This window comes from Lucilia cuprina, chromosome 5 (assembly GCF_022045245.1).
Source record: "Lucilia cuprina isolate Lc7/37 chromosome 5, ASM2204524v1, whole genome shotgun sequence".
In the NCBI taxonomy this organism is placed as follows: Eukaryota; Metazoa; Arthropoda; class Insecta; order Diptera; family Calliphoridae; genus Lucilia; species Lucilia cuprina.
Window position 1 is genome coordinate 28,050,376 of NC_060953.1, and position 17,783 is coordinate 28,068,158.

Here is a 17,783-nt window from a genome sequence, read left to right on the forward strand (position 1 = left end):
ATAACTATCAGGAAAAAGGTATTTCGCGGTATACCACAGGGTGGCATATTGTCACCTTTACTCTGGGTTACTACGATTAATAGCCTCCTAAGGACTCAACCGAGAAAGTACTGTGACGATGTCGTAATACTTTTAAAGGGAAAGGATCCAAATTACTTGTGTAGAAGAGCTGAGGAGGCTCTGAATACGGCCTTGAGCTGGGCTCAACCGAGAGGCCTCAATGTTAACCCGGCGAAGACGGAAATCTGTCTTTGCACAAGAAAGACAAACCTTTCTACATATACTGAACCTTGCTTCCTGGGCAAGAAGATATCGGTGACAGACAAAGTTAGGTACTTAGGTGTAATACTTGACTGGAAATTAAAATGGAGACACCACATAGAGGATATGATCTACAAGGCACATAGGTGCTGGGCGATATGTAGGAGAACCATAGGCATGAAATGGGGTCCTAGTCCTACTATGACAAATTGGCTTTATAAAAGTGTAATTAGACCGATTCTTGCTTATGTTTCAATAATATGGGGGACTGCTTTGGACAAAAAAAGTAATATCAAACTTCTACAGGGAGTTCAGCGTACATGCTGTTTGGGTATAAGTGGTGCTATGTGTACTACTTCAACTAAGGCTCTAGAAACGTTGCTAGATATTCCACCCATTGAAACATATATAAGATATGAGGCGGCGCTTACAGCCGAACTGCTCTTTACCTTAGCTGAACTAGCCAAAAGCGATTATAGGATACGTCATCAATGTATACTGGACACATTGGAAGGTTATACACATTCATCGGACGTGCCTGATCGCATACCAGACACAGAATATGTTGGAAACTTTGAAACGCTAATCCCAGATAGAATGTCTTGGTCAAGCGGAACATTGGAGCAGTAGGAAACCGTTGCTACACGGATGGCTCTAAATTAGGGTACAAAGTGGGCTTGGGTTCTATATAGAATACTCAGAAACCGAAATATACCACCGTTTATCTAACATAAGCTTTCAGGTAGAAGTACGAGCAAAAAAGGAATGTGTAAATTGGATTAGAATAAATATGGCGCTCACAGGGCTTAATATATTTACCGACAACCAGAAGGCAGTTAGGGCGATATCAGGATAGAATTAAATCTAAGACCGTATTGGATTGTAAGAAAGCTTTAACTGAATACTATCCCAGAAATAAGGTTTACATCATATGGGTACCAGGCCACTCGGGAGTAGTCGGCAACGAAAGGGCAAGTGTAATAGCTTTAAAGGGAAAGGAGCTCGATGCAGTTAACCTGACAAACGCAAAACCATTCGACACAACAAAATCTGATTTAAAAATATGGATAAGAGAATCCCATAGGGCCTCTTGGAATAATGAAATGGTGGGTAGAACCACAAAGATTCTATGGGGTGACCCTGATGAGAGCAAGACGAGAAATCTCCTCAAAATGAGCAAGTCTGAAGTTAGTATAATGGTACGTATTCTGAGTGGACACACAGGATTACGAGCACATCTATACAAATGTGGAGAGGACAGTGAAACTCTGGAGCACTTTCTATGCCACTGTCCGGCATTCGTCGAAGTTATATCCAAGTATCTTGGAAGTGATGTTATTCCGGAAATAACATTCTTAACCAACACTGATTGGAAGATTCTTAGGAATTACGTCCAGGAAACTGAGTTTCTGAACATGGAAAAATACTACATTCAGTGGAAATTTTTTTATGAATTGGAGCGCACAACAGGCCCGATAGTGGCCTATGTGTATTTCTTCGGATTTGATGTGTGGATTCTTCTGGAGCATGAACATTATTAAAAACGATTGAGCCTTCTAAAAACGTACTTTGTTGCCACTCTGTCAACAAAGTACAAGGTGAGGTACGTATTGTTAAATGAGGGTACTTCGATTAAAAAAATAAAAGTTGAATTTTTCTGATAGTATACATTATGGTATTATAAAATTTGGCAGTTCTAAGAAGATTTCATTTCTAGCACGCTGTTTTCCTCCTTGTTTTCTAATATTGAGATAACAATATTAATCGTCCTTAATAATTTTTATGTACATTTCATTAAAACCGGTCCAGTGGTTTATGAGATATACATATGTAATTAATATTATTTGAAACAAATTTCAATCTGTATTATTTTTTGTGGTTTAATAGAAACTGTTATTGTAGTGGTGAGAAAATACTAAAAAACCACTTAGAAAAAATATTGCTTAATTACGCTTGTTATGTTCAAAATTCATAACAAGTAAATAGGTAAATTTTACAGAAAAAACATATTCAAAGAAAAGCAAAAGTTTATTTCATCACAAAGATAACGTTTTTTTATTTAAAATGTATTAAAAATGCTGTTTTTATGTGTTTTCAATCTTATGCATTAGTGATTTTTTTTAGGAGTGTACAATTTTTTGCAAGTTATTCTCTTGTATTGTGTTGTTGTTTTTACAAATTGTTTTTGAAATTTTTAAAACAAAGCGACGTTCAACTACATTGTTGATTGTTGCTAAAGGTAGAATTACCCGAACGTTGCTGTCCACGCACTGTAACGTATCGTACCGTTACCACGTTTGTGCACTTATAGAACATTTAAAAACGTATCGCTTGTCTTGGAAATAAACACAAAATAATTTAAGCTCTTAGGCGTTTTTTTAAATATAAAGGTAAATTAATTAGCAATAACTTGCCTTTTTTGTTATTTCTTTAAGACTATTTTATGTAGGTATCTAAAAAAAATCAAAAATTATAAAAAGCAAAAATAAATATTCAATCAGGTGTTCGAAACAGTGATGGTTATTGAGAGACACTTTCTTTAAAATGGTTAAGTAGAAAAAGTACCAAAATTAAAAAATATATATGTATAAGTAATAGCGTTTAACTCATCAATTGTTTTTATCCTGCTGTTTTTAAAATTATTTTCAACTTTTTTTAGAAAGTATTGAAAAATTTAAAGCTACCTTTACTTGCACTTGCAAAATTGAAGGTATCGAGCTACATATATAAATTGCATTAAACACAAATCAATGATTTTAAAAATATACATTTTTAAACTAACATCTGTATTTAATGAGATGAAGCTCTCAAATTTATACCATAAGAAAGCCCAAATTGTTGCCTACAAAATTTTATGTAATATGAAGTAACGTTATATTGATATATTTTTCAGATAACAGATATAACGCCTGGTTCTATAATTATAATTAGAAAGTATTTTAAACAGTTTAACTTTGATTTGTTGGAGTTTGATACGTTATTAACGTGTTAATACGTTTGAAATTCTATTTTATACAGGTTGAAACGTTACGGCTACATTTCGGTAAGCATTTTCATTGTCTTTCCTTAATCAAAAACGATCAGCTGACACGTTTTCTTACAGTTACAGTAAAACTGCAAAAAGGGGGTTGTTATTATTGAAAAACAAAATACATAATCTTACGGTAAATTTTGTAAACCACCTTAAAGTACTCTTGTTTATAAAAACATGGCAGAATGAGAACAGCAGAGTAAGAGTAGCAGAGCGAGTACTAGTGTGTTGTTATTAGCTAGAAATATGAAATTATGTATGCGGAGCCCGGCTTAAGTTAGAAGCCATAAAATGGAACTTTTTGGTACTTTTTCGTATTCCAAAAGGTCCTTTTTGAATTTTCGATTCTGTTGAATGTAGAAAAATGAAATTAATTATGTAGAGTCTGAATTAGGTGAGAATTTCAAAAGGTACTTTTGGAATATTCTATAATATTGAACATGAAATTGAAAATGAAAGGGACATGAAATTAAGTACTTAGATTCGGAATTAGATGAGAAATCATAAAAGGGAACTTTTTATTTTCATTACACTTATTCCAAAAATAATAAATATTTTAAATATTTGCTTGTTAAATTTTAGGTATAAACATAAAAAATATAAATAATCAAATAAATGACTATAAGAATAACAATATTTCGCAGCTTAACTCATAATTTCATAATCAATTTGTCGTTATTTCACCGAATTTGTATAAATTATTAAAGTATTTGTTGAAACATATTTAAAACATCATTTAATTAACAAAATATTTAAAAAAATAAAATATATATATATATATATATATATATATATATAATATATATATATATAATATATATATATATATATATATATATATATATATATATATATATATATATATAATATATATATATATTATATATATATATATATATATATATATATATATATATATATATATATATATAATATATATATATATATATAATATATATTATTAAACACAATAATAGAAACAAAATTTAGAATCATAAATATGGCAACGCTAAACAAATTTTTCGCACGCCTTTAAAGTAGCGTTGCCATTTTTTCGGCATGTGTTATTATTAGAGTCCGACCGAACTCAAAATTTCGTTCGGTACCGAACACCGAGGTAAATTTGAAGTTCGGACGAACCCGAACTTTGTTCGGCTTTTCAAGTTCGGTGAACACGAACTTTTTTCTTCCATGAAAAACGCATTTATATTAAAAAATAATAAATTTATAACATTTAAAACCAAAATATGAACATACGGAAGAATAATAAATCTGCCGAAAAAACCAACAGTGTATCTATGTATATCAGAAATTTATTGTACAGCCAGGATGTAATCAGAAAAATGCAATTTACTTAAAATATTAAGTTTTTGTTCTTCCGAAATCATTCGTTTTATTGTTTTTGTTAATTATGTTTTCTCACTTATAACTTGAGCTTAATTGGCCAATTACACTCGGTTAAACTTAGATAATAAGTAACTTTACTGATAACTGAAAAACACGAAACCTATATAACCTGTTTAACCATAGAACGAAGATTATCTCTATCAGTAAAACCCGCCCTAAATGGAATAAATATGGGGCATTTCACGTCAAGTGAACATACTTTTGAAATCGATGTCTTCCGATCGCGATGAAATTTGCACCATAGTCAGTTCTATTGGATAGTAATTCAGACACAAAATTTCAAGAGGCGGTCAAAATTTTACATTTTGGCCATGCAGGTGTTTTTTCTCATCCATATAACTTATTACCTATTGTTCTTAGCAAAATGTGTCCCAAGTAGTTTAGATAGCTATTATGCAATCTTTCGAAAAAAAATTAAAAAATTTAATAAAATAATTTTATTTTTTTAAATCAAAAACATTTTTGATTTTTTCAAAATGGGCCCTTTTTATTTTTATACCCTACACCACTATAGTGGGGAAGGTATTATACGTTTGTGCTGATGTTTGTAACATACAAAAATATTGGTCCAATACCCACCTTAAAGTATACCGATCGATTCAGAATCATTTTTTGAGTCGATTAAGACATGTCCGTCCGTCTGTCCGGCTGGCTGTCCATGTAAACCTTGTGCGCAAGGTACAGGCCGCAATTTTCAAGATAATTTGATGAAATTTGGACCAAGCATGTTTTTTGGCACAAGGACGAAGCCTATTGAAAATGGTTGAAATCGATCCATTATTTCACCTAGCCCCCATACAACCGTACCTCCCGATTTGAACTTTTTATGCTATAATTACGTCAAATATTCTGCTATCTCTCTAAAAATTGGCACAAATAAGTTTTATATAAGTATAAATGATACTGCAGATTTTCGTAAGGATCGGCCTATATTTGACCCTAGCCCCCATACAAACCCCCCTTCAAAAAATGACTTAAACGTCTAAAATTGACTTGTAACCATTTGTATCGCAATGAAACTCAACAAAACTAACTGTTATTTAGAAATATATCCTTTTCCTAAATTTACCGAGGATCGGCCCATATTTGACCTATATAAAGCCTTATTTAGAAATTTTAGTTTTTTATCAATAAATGGCTTAAATATTTTGGAATTATGGTAATATTCAACATAAAAGTTTCTTTACAAAAAATAAAAATTTTATAAAAAGTAAAAATTTTAAAAATATACTCATGGTGTAGGGTATTATATGGTCGGCCATGCCCGACTATACTTTCCTACTTGTTTTTTTTTTATTTTTTTAAGAAAGCTTAAGTCTTTTCCTAAGCGACCTATATGGTCGCTTAGTGGGATGCGAGTGGAATTTCTATCAAAAAAAAATATTTTGTAACTCAAGATTTAAAAGTTTTGAATTTTTTTACAAAATCAAAAACTTTGTTGACTTTAAAAAAAATGGACCCATTTTTTATTTTATTTTTTTTGCTCAGAAGAAAGCTTATGTGTTTTCCTTTAACACCCTTTTTGTCGCTTAGTGGGATGCGAGTGGGATATCTATAAAAAAATGTTTTGTAACTCAAGACATACAATTTTTTACTTTTTTTTGAAAAATCAAAAACTATTTGACTTTTTTTTTCCAAAATGGACTCTTTTTTTATTATTTTTTTTTTTTCTCAAATGAAAGCTTAGGTCTTTTCCTTTTAACACTTTTTGGTCGCTTAGTGGGATGCGAGTGGGATATCTATCAAAAAAATATTTTGTAGCTCAAGATTTAAAATTTTTGAATTTTTTTGCAAAATCAAAAACTTTGTTTACTTTTTTTTAAAAAATGGACCCATTTTTTAATGTGTTTTCCCTTAACACCCTTTTTGTCGCTTAGTGGAATATCTATAAAAAAATGTTTTGTAACTCAAGACATACAATTTTTTACTTTTTTTTTTTGAAAAATCAAAAACTTTTTTGACTTTTTTTCCAAAATGGACTCTTTTTTTATTAATTTTATTTTTTCTCAAAAGAAAGCTTAGGTCTTTTTCTTTAAAGCCTTTTTGGTCGCTTAGTGGGATGCGAGTGGGATATGTATTAAAATAAATGTTTTGTAAATCAAGACAAATGTTTTAAATTAATTTTTTTCATATTTGTGTGTAAGTGTTTCTAAAACCTTAAAAATAAAAACCACAACAACTGACCGATAATAGCCACTGGAGGGGTGCAATATGAGGCCGACCGCTATTAATTTTCCACCCCCAAAATTTGACTGAGTTTTGTATCTTGCGGTTTTTTAGTCAATCCTAGAGGTAGTTTTCAGCGCACGTGATTTTCATTGTTAAAATATCAGGTGCTGAATCTAATAACGCCAAGAAAGGATTGACAAAAAAAGCAGCTAATAAAGGTGACAAATAAGGAGGATAAAAAGTATGGATATTTGAAAATTTAAAAACTTCATAAATTAAGTGTAAAAATAGTTATTATATAAATTGATCTATTGTGATTAAGATTAAATTTTACTAAATTATTCATCTTATTATTATTATTATTATTATTATTATTATTATATATTAAATTAATTATTATTACAAATAAATAACAAAATTAAATTATTCAACATTTCCATAGAAAAAAAGTGATTTTTATTCCTGAGGTTAACATATTACGGGTATTACAGTATCGAGGCTATGAAATTTTAGTTGGGTATGTTACATACCATCGGAAAGGTTAATGTGTCTAGTTTATCTGCGTATGTTTAATTTTTAAGGTTTACACACAAATATGAAAAATAGTTCAAATTTAAAAACCTTTGTCGTGAGTTACAAAGCATTTATTTTGATAGATATTCAACTCGCATCCCACTAAGCGACAAAAAGGTTTTAAAGGAAAAGACCTAAGCTTTGTTTTGAGAAAAAAAAAAATAATAAAAAAAGAGTCCATTTTGGAAAAAAAGTCAAAAAGGTTTTTGATTTTTCAAAAAAATGTAAAAAATTGTATGTCTTGAGTTACAAAACATTTTTTTATAGATATCCCACTAAGCGACAAAAAGGTTTTTGATTAAAAAAAAAAAATAAAAAATATTTTATTAAATTTTTTAAATTTTTTTTCGAAAGATTTCATAAGTAGTTATCTAAACTATTTGGGACACATTTTGCTAAGAACAATAGGTAATAAGTTACATGGATGAGAAGAAACACTTGCATGGCCAAAATGTAAAATTTTGACCGCCTCTAACGTAGAAAGTTCACGAGCGATCTTGTTGAAAAATTGTGTCTGAATTAGTATCCAATAGAAAAAAATGTAAAAAATTGTATGTCTTGAGTTACAAAACATTTTTTTATAGATATCCCACTAAGCGACAAAAAGGTTTTTGATTAAAAAAAAAATAAAAAATATTTTATTAAATTTTTTAAATTTTTTTTCGAAAGATTTCATAAGTAGTTATCTAAACTATTTGGGACACATTTTGCTAAGAACAATAGGTAATAAGTTACATGGATGAGAAGAAACACTTGCATGGCCAAAATGTAAAATTTTGACCGCCTCTAACGTAGAAAGTTCACGAGCGATCTTGTTGAAAAATTGTGTCTGAATTAGTATCCAATAGAACTAAATATGGTGCAAATTTCATCGCGATCTGAAGACATCGATTTCAAAAGTTGGTTCACTTGACGTGAAATGCCCCATATAAAAAAATGGGAAAAATAATATGACTGTTCCGGTATTTTAATTCGTCACTTGCTCTTTTGTGTGATTTGTCGACAGCGGTCCCAATTGTAAATAAGCTGTTAGTTTTAATTCGTCGCTCGCTCTTTTTGTGTGATTTGGTTCCAATTGTAATTAAGTTGTTACTTTGTTTGTGATCGGGTTGCGTACATGATAATTTCGAAAAATCTTTGTAATTAGAACAATTTAAACACGCAACGCTGTTTATAACAATTAGTGTTACAAAGAAACTTTACATAACTAATTGTTATTTAAAAATATATCCTTTTGCCAAATTTAATGGGGTTCGACACATGTTTGACCTATACTCCTATATAAAGCCTAATTTATAATATTTGTTTTTCATCAATAAATTGCTAAAAGGTAAAATTCAACATAAAACTTTTATTATGAAAAATAAATAATTTTTAATATATACCATGCCAGACTATACTTTTCTACTTGTTTTTATTAATTATATTACATAATTCTATATAAAAATTTTAATAATCTAAAAAAATTTCGAAAAATAACAACATTTGTAATAATTTGCAGTTGTATACAAAATTGTGATACGTCATCTTTACTCAGTTATGACCATAAAAATGTTAATAAAAATTTGACAGGTGTATTAGATTTTGTGTGCGAATATAAAGTTTAAAATCCTCGCCCGAAAGCTTGTAGTACAAATAATAATCAAACTTATTTCCATAATGTCATTTATTTTTAGATTGGTGAAGGAACTAGAAGATGTCCTCGATACTGGGCAGACGATGAAATTCAATTCGAACACATTCTTGTGAAATACATGCAAAGTGAAAGTTGCCCTTATTACACTAGAAGAGAATTTAATGTAACAAATTGTAAAATCAATGACACTATACATGTCACACAGTTTCAATATAATGGATGGCCAACAGTAGAAGGAGAAGTACCAGAAGTTTGTCGTGGTATAATAGAATTAGTTGATCAGGCATTAAGTCACCACAGCAAGGAAAAAAATGTTGGTTGCAAATCTCCCCTTACTGTTCATTGCAGGTTTGTAAATATTTGTGTTCATACATACAGTGTCTCACATAAGTATTCGAATTTGGTTGTACTTTGAAAAGAAACATAATTTAATAATATTTTTGTGTGTGAAATGAATAATTAAATTTGTTATATTGTCTAGAAAGTCCTAAGGTATAATATCACACTTTAAAATTTGAATAAATTACATTTACCTCAATTGATTTAACTTTTTTTAAAAAAAGTCCATAAAATTGCCTCACAAAAGTATTCGAATTTTCCCTGTATTTTATATATTACCATATTTTACGAAACACAAAAATTATAAACGAGTGGTTTTTTGCTTAAAATTGTGTTAAGGGGTTACTATCGACCAAAATTGTATATTTTTGGCCAATTTGTTCAACAATTTTGGAGCATTGTACCATCTTTTCATGTAATATCATTAAAATGGTGATTTTTGACCATATTTGTATTTTTTCCTTTTTTTTCAAAAATTAAACCAAACTTTAATATGAGGATTAATACACCACTTGAAGTATATACAAATAATAATTTTTGTTATAAGGATCTATACTTAAAAGTTCCAAGAAGTATTTTTGGTGTCGTTCTTCAGTTCCTAATTGAATTGTATGGATCTGAAGTCCCTTTTCGTACCACTAGGGTCGATATTTTCCGACAAAGTTGGCTAGTATATATTCATGTACATATTAGCACTAATATATTTTAAATTTTCAATACATTATATCGGTATATAATTCCAAAACATGCCTTTACAAAATGTAATCCTATACAGTAGATTTCAGTTTTTACTATTCGAAACTTTCACGCTTATGTTGCCCATTACAATAACACTGTAAGTCCAAAATTTTGGGTTTAATTTAATCATAGTAATCAATATTTAAACTGATATCGATATTTTTGAGTTAGACCATAATGATATAGTGGCATGTAGCCTGACCGTCATTGTTATATAAAAATAATGATACTACCATATTGAATGGTGTTTCTTATAAAAATGGACTTAAGTTCCAATATATTGAATTAGCGACAGAATAAAGATATCAATAATATATTTTGGATATTTTAAAGGGGTCTATAAAATCCCAATTTCAAATTTTGGTTTTATTTCTGGGAAAAAGAGAAAATACTACAAATTTTGCCAAAAATCGCCATTTTAATTTTATATTACATAAAAAAGGGTACAAATTCCCAAAAATTGTGGATAGTAACCCCTTAAAACAATTCAAAGCATAAAAAACATTTGATTCTAAATTTTGTGTTTCGTATAATATGATCAAATATGAAATATAGGAAAAATTGGTATACTTTTGTGAGACAATTTTATGGACTTTTTTTTAAAAAAAAAAGCTAATTTAATCTAAGTAAATGTAAATTTTTAAGGTTTAAAAAAGCGTGATATCAACCCTAAGGACTGTCTAGACAATATAACAAACTAATTTATTTTTTTGCACACAAAATATATTATTAAATTTGGTTTCTTTTCATGGTTTGCCTAAATTCGAATACCTATGAGAGACACTGTAAATGCTGATTAATTAATGTTAATAATTATTTCTTTATAAATATTTCGTTATAAATAGTTTTGGTACAGATCGAAGTTCTATATTTGTTGCTATGTGTATATTAGTACAACAGTTAAGGACTGAAAAATGTGTGGACATTTGCACAACTACCAGGAAAATCAGGTCGCAAAGATCAAGGCTTATTGACACTTACGTAAGTATGCTTTTTCTAACTAACTAACTGTTCAGCTCCAACATGATTCCCAAGATTTTATATAAAATAAAACAAATAATATTCAATTTTATTAGAGACGAAGATATCTTTTTAGTTCAAACCAAAATTTTACCTCGTAGAAGTAGATAGTTGTTATACTAAATACTTATACACGTAGTGCTTGTGTTGTAAACAAATCAAAAGTGATATATAATGTCAAACGAAACAAGCATAAATTTGGTGGAAAACAATATTTAAGCACCGTTAGCGGTTTACTCGTTAGAAACTTCAAACAAAGTTGCAATAAAGTGGAGCTTTATAAGATTCTAATGTTGTTATAAATAGTATTACAAAAAAAAAATAGTTACATCAATTCAAACTTAAACACTAACAAACACATATCGCTATTTGAAACTATTGGGTCATCTAGGCCAAGCAGTTCAGGTAAACAGTCTCGAGGTGAACAGTCCCGAGCTTTTTAGTTAGAAAATTGCTTAATAGAAAAGCAATATTATGTAAAGGATTCTTAAAAGCGTTATCAACTTTAAAATTATAAAAAGCTCCAAAGGATAGAAAAAAAAAAAACAAGTGATATTCATAAAGAAGCACCAAGAACTTTTTGTATACTGAAAAAATACAATTTATTCTAAATTCACTAGATGTAGAAATAGTCCAGTTCTGAATTAAAGTGCAATTATAAAAATAGCAAATATTTTTAAATTCAAAATTAAACAGATCAATAATAGGAAAATTTATCTCTAAAAATATTTTGAAAGCCCTTATTTATTTTATTCAATAATACCGTCGATGTGAACTATTCTGGTAAAATATTTGAATTAATTTACCACACATAAATAACAATTAACTTGTATAATTCAAACAATATACATATTTTTAAATTACGGGATGAGATATTGAATGTGTATAATTAGAGAAAAAATGTGATAACCTAACCTAACCTAATATTAACTTAAAAAATAGAAAGGTCTTAAAAATTTTTTTGAATTTATTCTTAATGAAATACATTCATTTATTACCGATAGAAAAAAATTAATTAAAAACCAAACAAAATTTTGAATTTGTTCTTTATGAAATACATCCATCTAGTACCGATAGAAAAAAATAAATTGAAAACCAAACTAATGTTACCATTACATAAATTTCACGGTCACATATGTACTGAACACGAGAAAAATAAAAAAAGATTTTTTTTGAAAAGAACCTCTATTTTGTTCATGATCTCAGTGAAATATGTTAAAAATATTTTCAATCTTTCCGAAATGGGTCTCAAAAATTCCGTAATTTTGAGCTTTTAGCAAGAAAAATAATTCATTTTTTACAGTATTTTAAATATGTTTCTACATAAGCTAAAACTTTTGACTCCTATTTTGAAAAAAAATGGAAATGTATGCCTCTTCATCCCACTTGTGGACCATAAATACTGTACACAAGTTTTAAAATAATGCAGAATAAGTTTTGAGTGTAATAATTTTCAAACACAATTATTAATTAAAGAACATCGATCTATAACACAAAAACTTTAAAATAATTTCACAAGCCTGGTTCTGAAGTCCTGAAAATAATAAAATATTTCGTGGTGTTATGGTAATAAAGAATTATACATACAGTTAATCACAAAAATAAGTATACAGAAATACTGACAATTGATTTTATTTAATAAAGCATACTAGTTTTTCAAAAAAGAATTTGTTAAAACAATTTACGTTACAAAAGATAGTATACAAATCATTTGAATATATATTTGGTATCATGATATTAACAAAATTTGATCTGTTTGATTATACTTACTGTATAAAAAAATATATTTTACACCATAGCTGTAAAATTTCAATTACGATTAATAATCAATTAAATTATTTTTCAAAAATAATCGTAATGATTATTTAATTTTCTGGTACAATTTCTGATTATTAATTGATTACGATTAAAATTAATATAAAAATAATCAGGATTAATTAAAATTAATGAAAATAATCAAAAATAATCAGAATTAATCAAATAATTAATTTGATTATTTTCAAGGTTTAATTTTGATTATTTTTTATTAATTTCAATATATTTGGTACAATTCTATATCTTTTTACATCACGTGTAATGGAAAACTGTTTGTCAAGTTACTCACTATTCGATTATATGACTCTTTTATTGAAAATAATATATTTATCAATTTTATTTGGATTGAAAATCTTGATATCAGTACAAGATATTAAATAAAAAATTACTGCAATCTTCTCGAAATGGGTCTCAAAAATACGTAATTTTTAGCGGATTGCCGGAAAAATAATTTTCTTAGAGCTTTTTTGGAAGTATATTATACTAAATATATGGAAAATAATCAAAATTAATCCTTAAAAATAATCAACTAATTTTTGATTAATTTTGATTTTTTTGATTATTTTCATTAATTCCAATTTATCCCTGATTATTTTTAGATTATTTTTAATCGTAATCTACAATTAATTAAAAAAATTTAAAATAATCGTTAATTAATCATTAATTTTACCTATTCAATAAAAATAAACTAATTAATAATTATTACGATTACTAATCATTATTTTACAGCTATGTTTTACACAATAATTTCTAAAAAAAATTCGCTTTTAGTTCTGACAAATTTAAATTTTTAGTAATTGACCTAAATATTAATTATAAGAGCCATTTTTCATATTTAAGGCCATTTTGCTACTTAAACCCCCCGAGTTTTGGATCGGGTGTTTCCGCCACTGGTAAAAATTGCAATTAATGTAAAAAGTTTAATTGCAACAATAGAGACATCCAATTTAAATAATGAATTAAATAATACTTCACTTCTTCAATGAAGATCGAAAATGTTTTGTGTGTAGCAACAACACCTGCAAATGAATTGCAAGTTGCCAAAATTTTCTTTCTCTTAATCGGAAATAAATGGAATGTTGTGAGAAGATATAAATTATGTAGAATTTGTTTGTGTAAACATAACGGCGATTGCAAGAAAAAAGTTTAATGCGGTGTGGATGGTTGTCAATATTATCAACATTCGTCTTTGCATCGTCATTCTCATTAAGAGACAAACAAATCTAATTATACAAACAACAAATCTAATTAAACAATACAAATATTTTAAATAACAGTGGTGTTATTAATACACATTGTACAGTAGTGATGCAAATATTATTTTAAATAATTCCCAGAACAGTGTACGGAAAAGTAAAAAAATACAAACGTATGCATTTATTGGTGAGGGTTCCATCATAAGTTTAATGGAGGAACTAGAAGTTTCTGGAACAGCCAACCCTTTGTTCTTTTAATGGACTGGAGGTATTGAAAGGTGTGAAAATAGTTCTCAAAAATTAACTATTCACATTTCAGGTGGAAAAAATGTACCAATATATGTATGTACTGTAAGTAAAATAAATTTACCAACACAATCATTGGATTATGAAAATCTTTCATAAAGGTTTTCTCATTTAAGAAATTTGCCAATTAAAAGTTATTGTGATGCTGTACCGAAGACACTTGTTGGCCTTAACCATTTTAATTTGGGGATTTTTAGAAGAACTCGACAAGGTGGTCCTTATAACCAGTTTACAAATATTGGATAGATGATTTATGGAGCTGAACCCAAATTGAAATGAAAATAATTTCCATATTAGTGAGTGTACTAAAAGTGATGAATGTTTAGAGGATTTAGTGAAGAGTTTTTATTCCCTCGATAGTTTAGGAATTTTTTGTAAAGACTCACTAGTGGGCAATGATGACAAGCGTGCTCTTAGTTTATTAGATAAATACACCAAACAAAGAAAAGACGGGTACTTTGAGGTTCCTTTATTGTAAAAGTGTGACTATTCTAATTATTCTTCTCTATCATTCAAAATGTTATCATATGAACCACGAAACGACTAGCATCGTACAACGCACTTTTTACCTACACAGGCATGGTTTTCTATGGCCCTGTAATGGTTGCAATAAACCAACATAAAGAGAAGAGGTATGGTTCACATAGAAATTGCACATTCACTTACCACAAGTTGTATTTTAGCCATTCGAACGATTAGGAACGATTAGTTCGTTAGATAAAAAATGTTTTATATAAAATGATGCCAACGAGGGAACCAAGTCAAGAGCTGCTTCTGAGTATGATTGAAAATATTATAAATTCTAGGCCCCTTGCCTATGTTTTTTGATTGTGTAAACTACGTATTTGCTATGTAATCTTTTACAATTATAAATGTAATTTTTTATGTTTTCGAAGTAAATAGTTCCCAGTTATAACTCCATTTTATTTCAATATATTTTATTTTTACTTACGTGGCTAGCTTGGTGATAAGTCTTCAGCGCGAAAGATTATTTTAAAATTATTAATTAAATTAACTCTAGTGGTTTCCATACCAAAAAGTGAGTTGTTAATTTGAAGTTAAAATTATGCTTAAAAATTTAGTCATGAATTTATATGTATTTTTATAGGAATTTTAATATAAGAAACATTGGATTAATAAATTTGCGTTAAGATCTAAACCAGTGTCTCTTTATTCAAAGTCCAGTGGAAATCATTAGCGAGGCGGATTCCTCACCCTAACATCGGGTATTCAATAATATCCTTTGTTTGTTCATTATACTGCATCAATTTTTATAATATTTATTTATTAATATTTATTTATATTTTATAATATTTATATATATTTAGTCATGAATTTATATGTATTTTTATAGGAATTTTAATATAAGAAACATTGGATTAATAAATTTGCGTTAAGATCTAAACCAGTGTCTCTTTATTCAAAGTCCAGTGGAAATCATTAGCGAGGCGGATTCCTCACCCTAACATCGGGTATTCAATAATATCCTTTGTTTGTTCATTATACTGCATCAATTTTTATAATATTTATTTATATTTACTATAATTGAAATCCATTGCAACTTTTAAAATATTTATTCGATATTTAATGGCGATTTCCTAAAATTTATTTCTTGAAATGCAAAATTAATAATGTTTGAACTAGTATCGATTAATTAAAACAAGTTTTATGATTCTAATCTTCCATTACACACTTTTAAATATCATCAATAATCGTCAAATGGTTACCATGGAAATAACTTACACTACATATCGGTTCCGAAATTTGTTATTGTCTAAAATAATATGATTAGATTAGAAATTAGACTCAATTAGTGGTATGAATACGAATTGAACACGAACACGTCTTAATTAGTTGCTAGAGATGAAAAATGTCCGATCCATAAAATATGGTTATTGTCTCGGGTATATCTATGTAGATTGATCAGCAGCATTTTTTATACTTTGGAAATCGGAGGAATCGAAAATCCTTATTTAAATTAAAGGAAATATATGGAATTATAAAAATTTGTAAGTATATGTTGTAAGTATTAAGAAATCGGAGTAAAATTTCGGATTATAAGAACTTACTGTGTTCAAAATGGCCAAATCCAAGCATATTACATTAATTTCAAAATGACTCTTTTCAAAAGTTAAAAATTCAACTTCTAATGTTTTATTTGGAAGGTCAAAAATCTGAGGTCTAAAGTGGAAAAAATTTCGTAAAAGTGAGAAAAACTGTTCTACAATTTATTAAACAGGTAATATTTTCATAAATTTTGTTAATATCATTAAACCAAATATAAATATATTAAAATGATCTGTATACTTACTTTTGTGACGTAATTTTTGCACTTATTTAACTTCACCTTAAATGAGAACTCAAATAACAATAATATTCAGAAAAAGGAGTGATGTTATATGTTTTTGTATTTGTACAAAATCTGCATCTGATGTAAACCTAATAATTTTCGTAATGATCTTGCCTAATCTAACAAAGCCCCCCCAGAGTTTGGATTGAATGTACTTAATTTCCTAATTCCCAAATGTTATGTAAGTTATTAAACGGATTTTAATTAATTTACTTAAACGATAGACATAGAAACAGGAAAACGTTTTAACGTTTACAGCATATTTCCTTATTTCTTAAAAAAAAATTAAAAAAGTTAGTTTCGAATCTAGGGGTCATCACTCATCATTACCTATACCTCTGGACTTTTTGATTTTTACGCAAACATACTATTTGACATCCCTTCATCAAAAATTCCATAAAAATAACTATCTCCGATTCTTATAGACCTATTTTACTGGTTTTACACAGCTAAGGTACATCTAATACAGACAGACATGATTGTAATTTAAATCAATATAATTTAAAACCCAGAACTTTTTGCTAACTCCTCAACTAATAAAGATATCTTTAAATGCTTTTGTGCACATAAATACAACCAGTAGAGGTACAAATTGCAATAATAGAAAAACATTCGAAAAATTTAAAAATATTATTCTTTAAAATTATTAATAATCTACACTTAAAATTTTTCTGTTCAGTCTCTCACATATTTACATATGTGTGTCGGAATTAAAATTTAATACTAAAAACAAAACAATAAAAAAGAACAATTTAGTCTAGTTAGAGGGAAATCATAACGTAGTTGTATATAAAAGTTATTGCCAATTTATTGTAGTGTATTAAAAAATTTATATTTTGTCCAGTTGAAACTGGACAATAAGAAAGCGCATCCCTTTTTTGCGCTTTCTTATTTCACAAAGTTTTTGAATTTTCATTATGTATTCTTACGAACGAAATAGAA

The 17,783-nt window shown here is 28.2% G+C and overlaps 1 protein-coding gene across 1 annotated transcript in view; it reads left to right on the forward strand.

Moving 5' to 3' along the window:
* The window catches only part of LOC124419942 (tyrosine-protein phosphatase 69D-like), a 41,961-nt gene that overhangs the window by 8,229 nt on the left and 15,949 nt on the right, over positions 1–17,783 (forward strand). The window contains exons 3-4 of the mRNA XM_046951062.1: positions 9,118–9,425; positions 11,000–11,135. Coding sequence (XP_046807018.1) covers positions 9,118–9,425; positions 11,000–11,135 — 444 coding nt within the window. The remainder of the gene's footprint in view (positions 1–9,117; positions 9,426–10,999; positions 11,136–17,783) is intronic.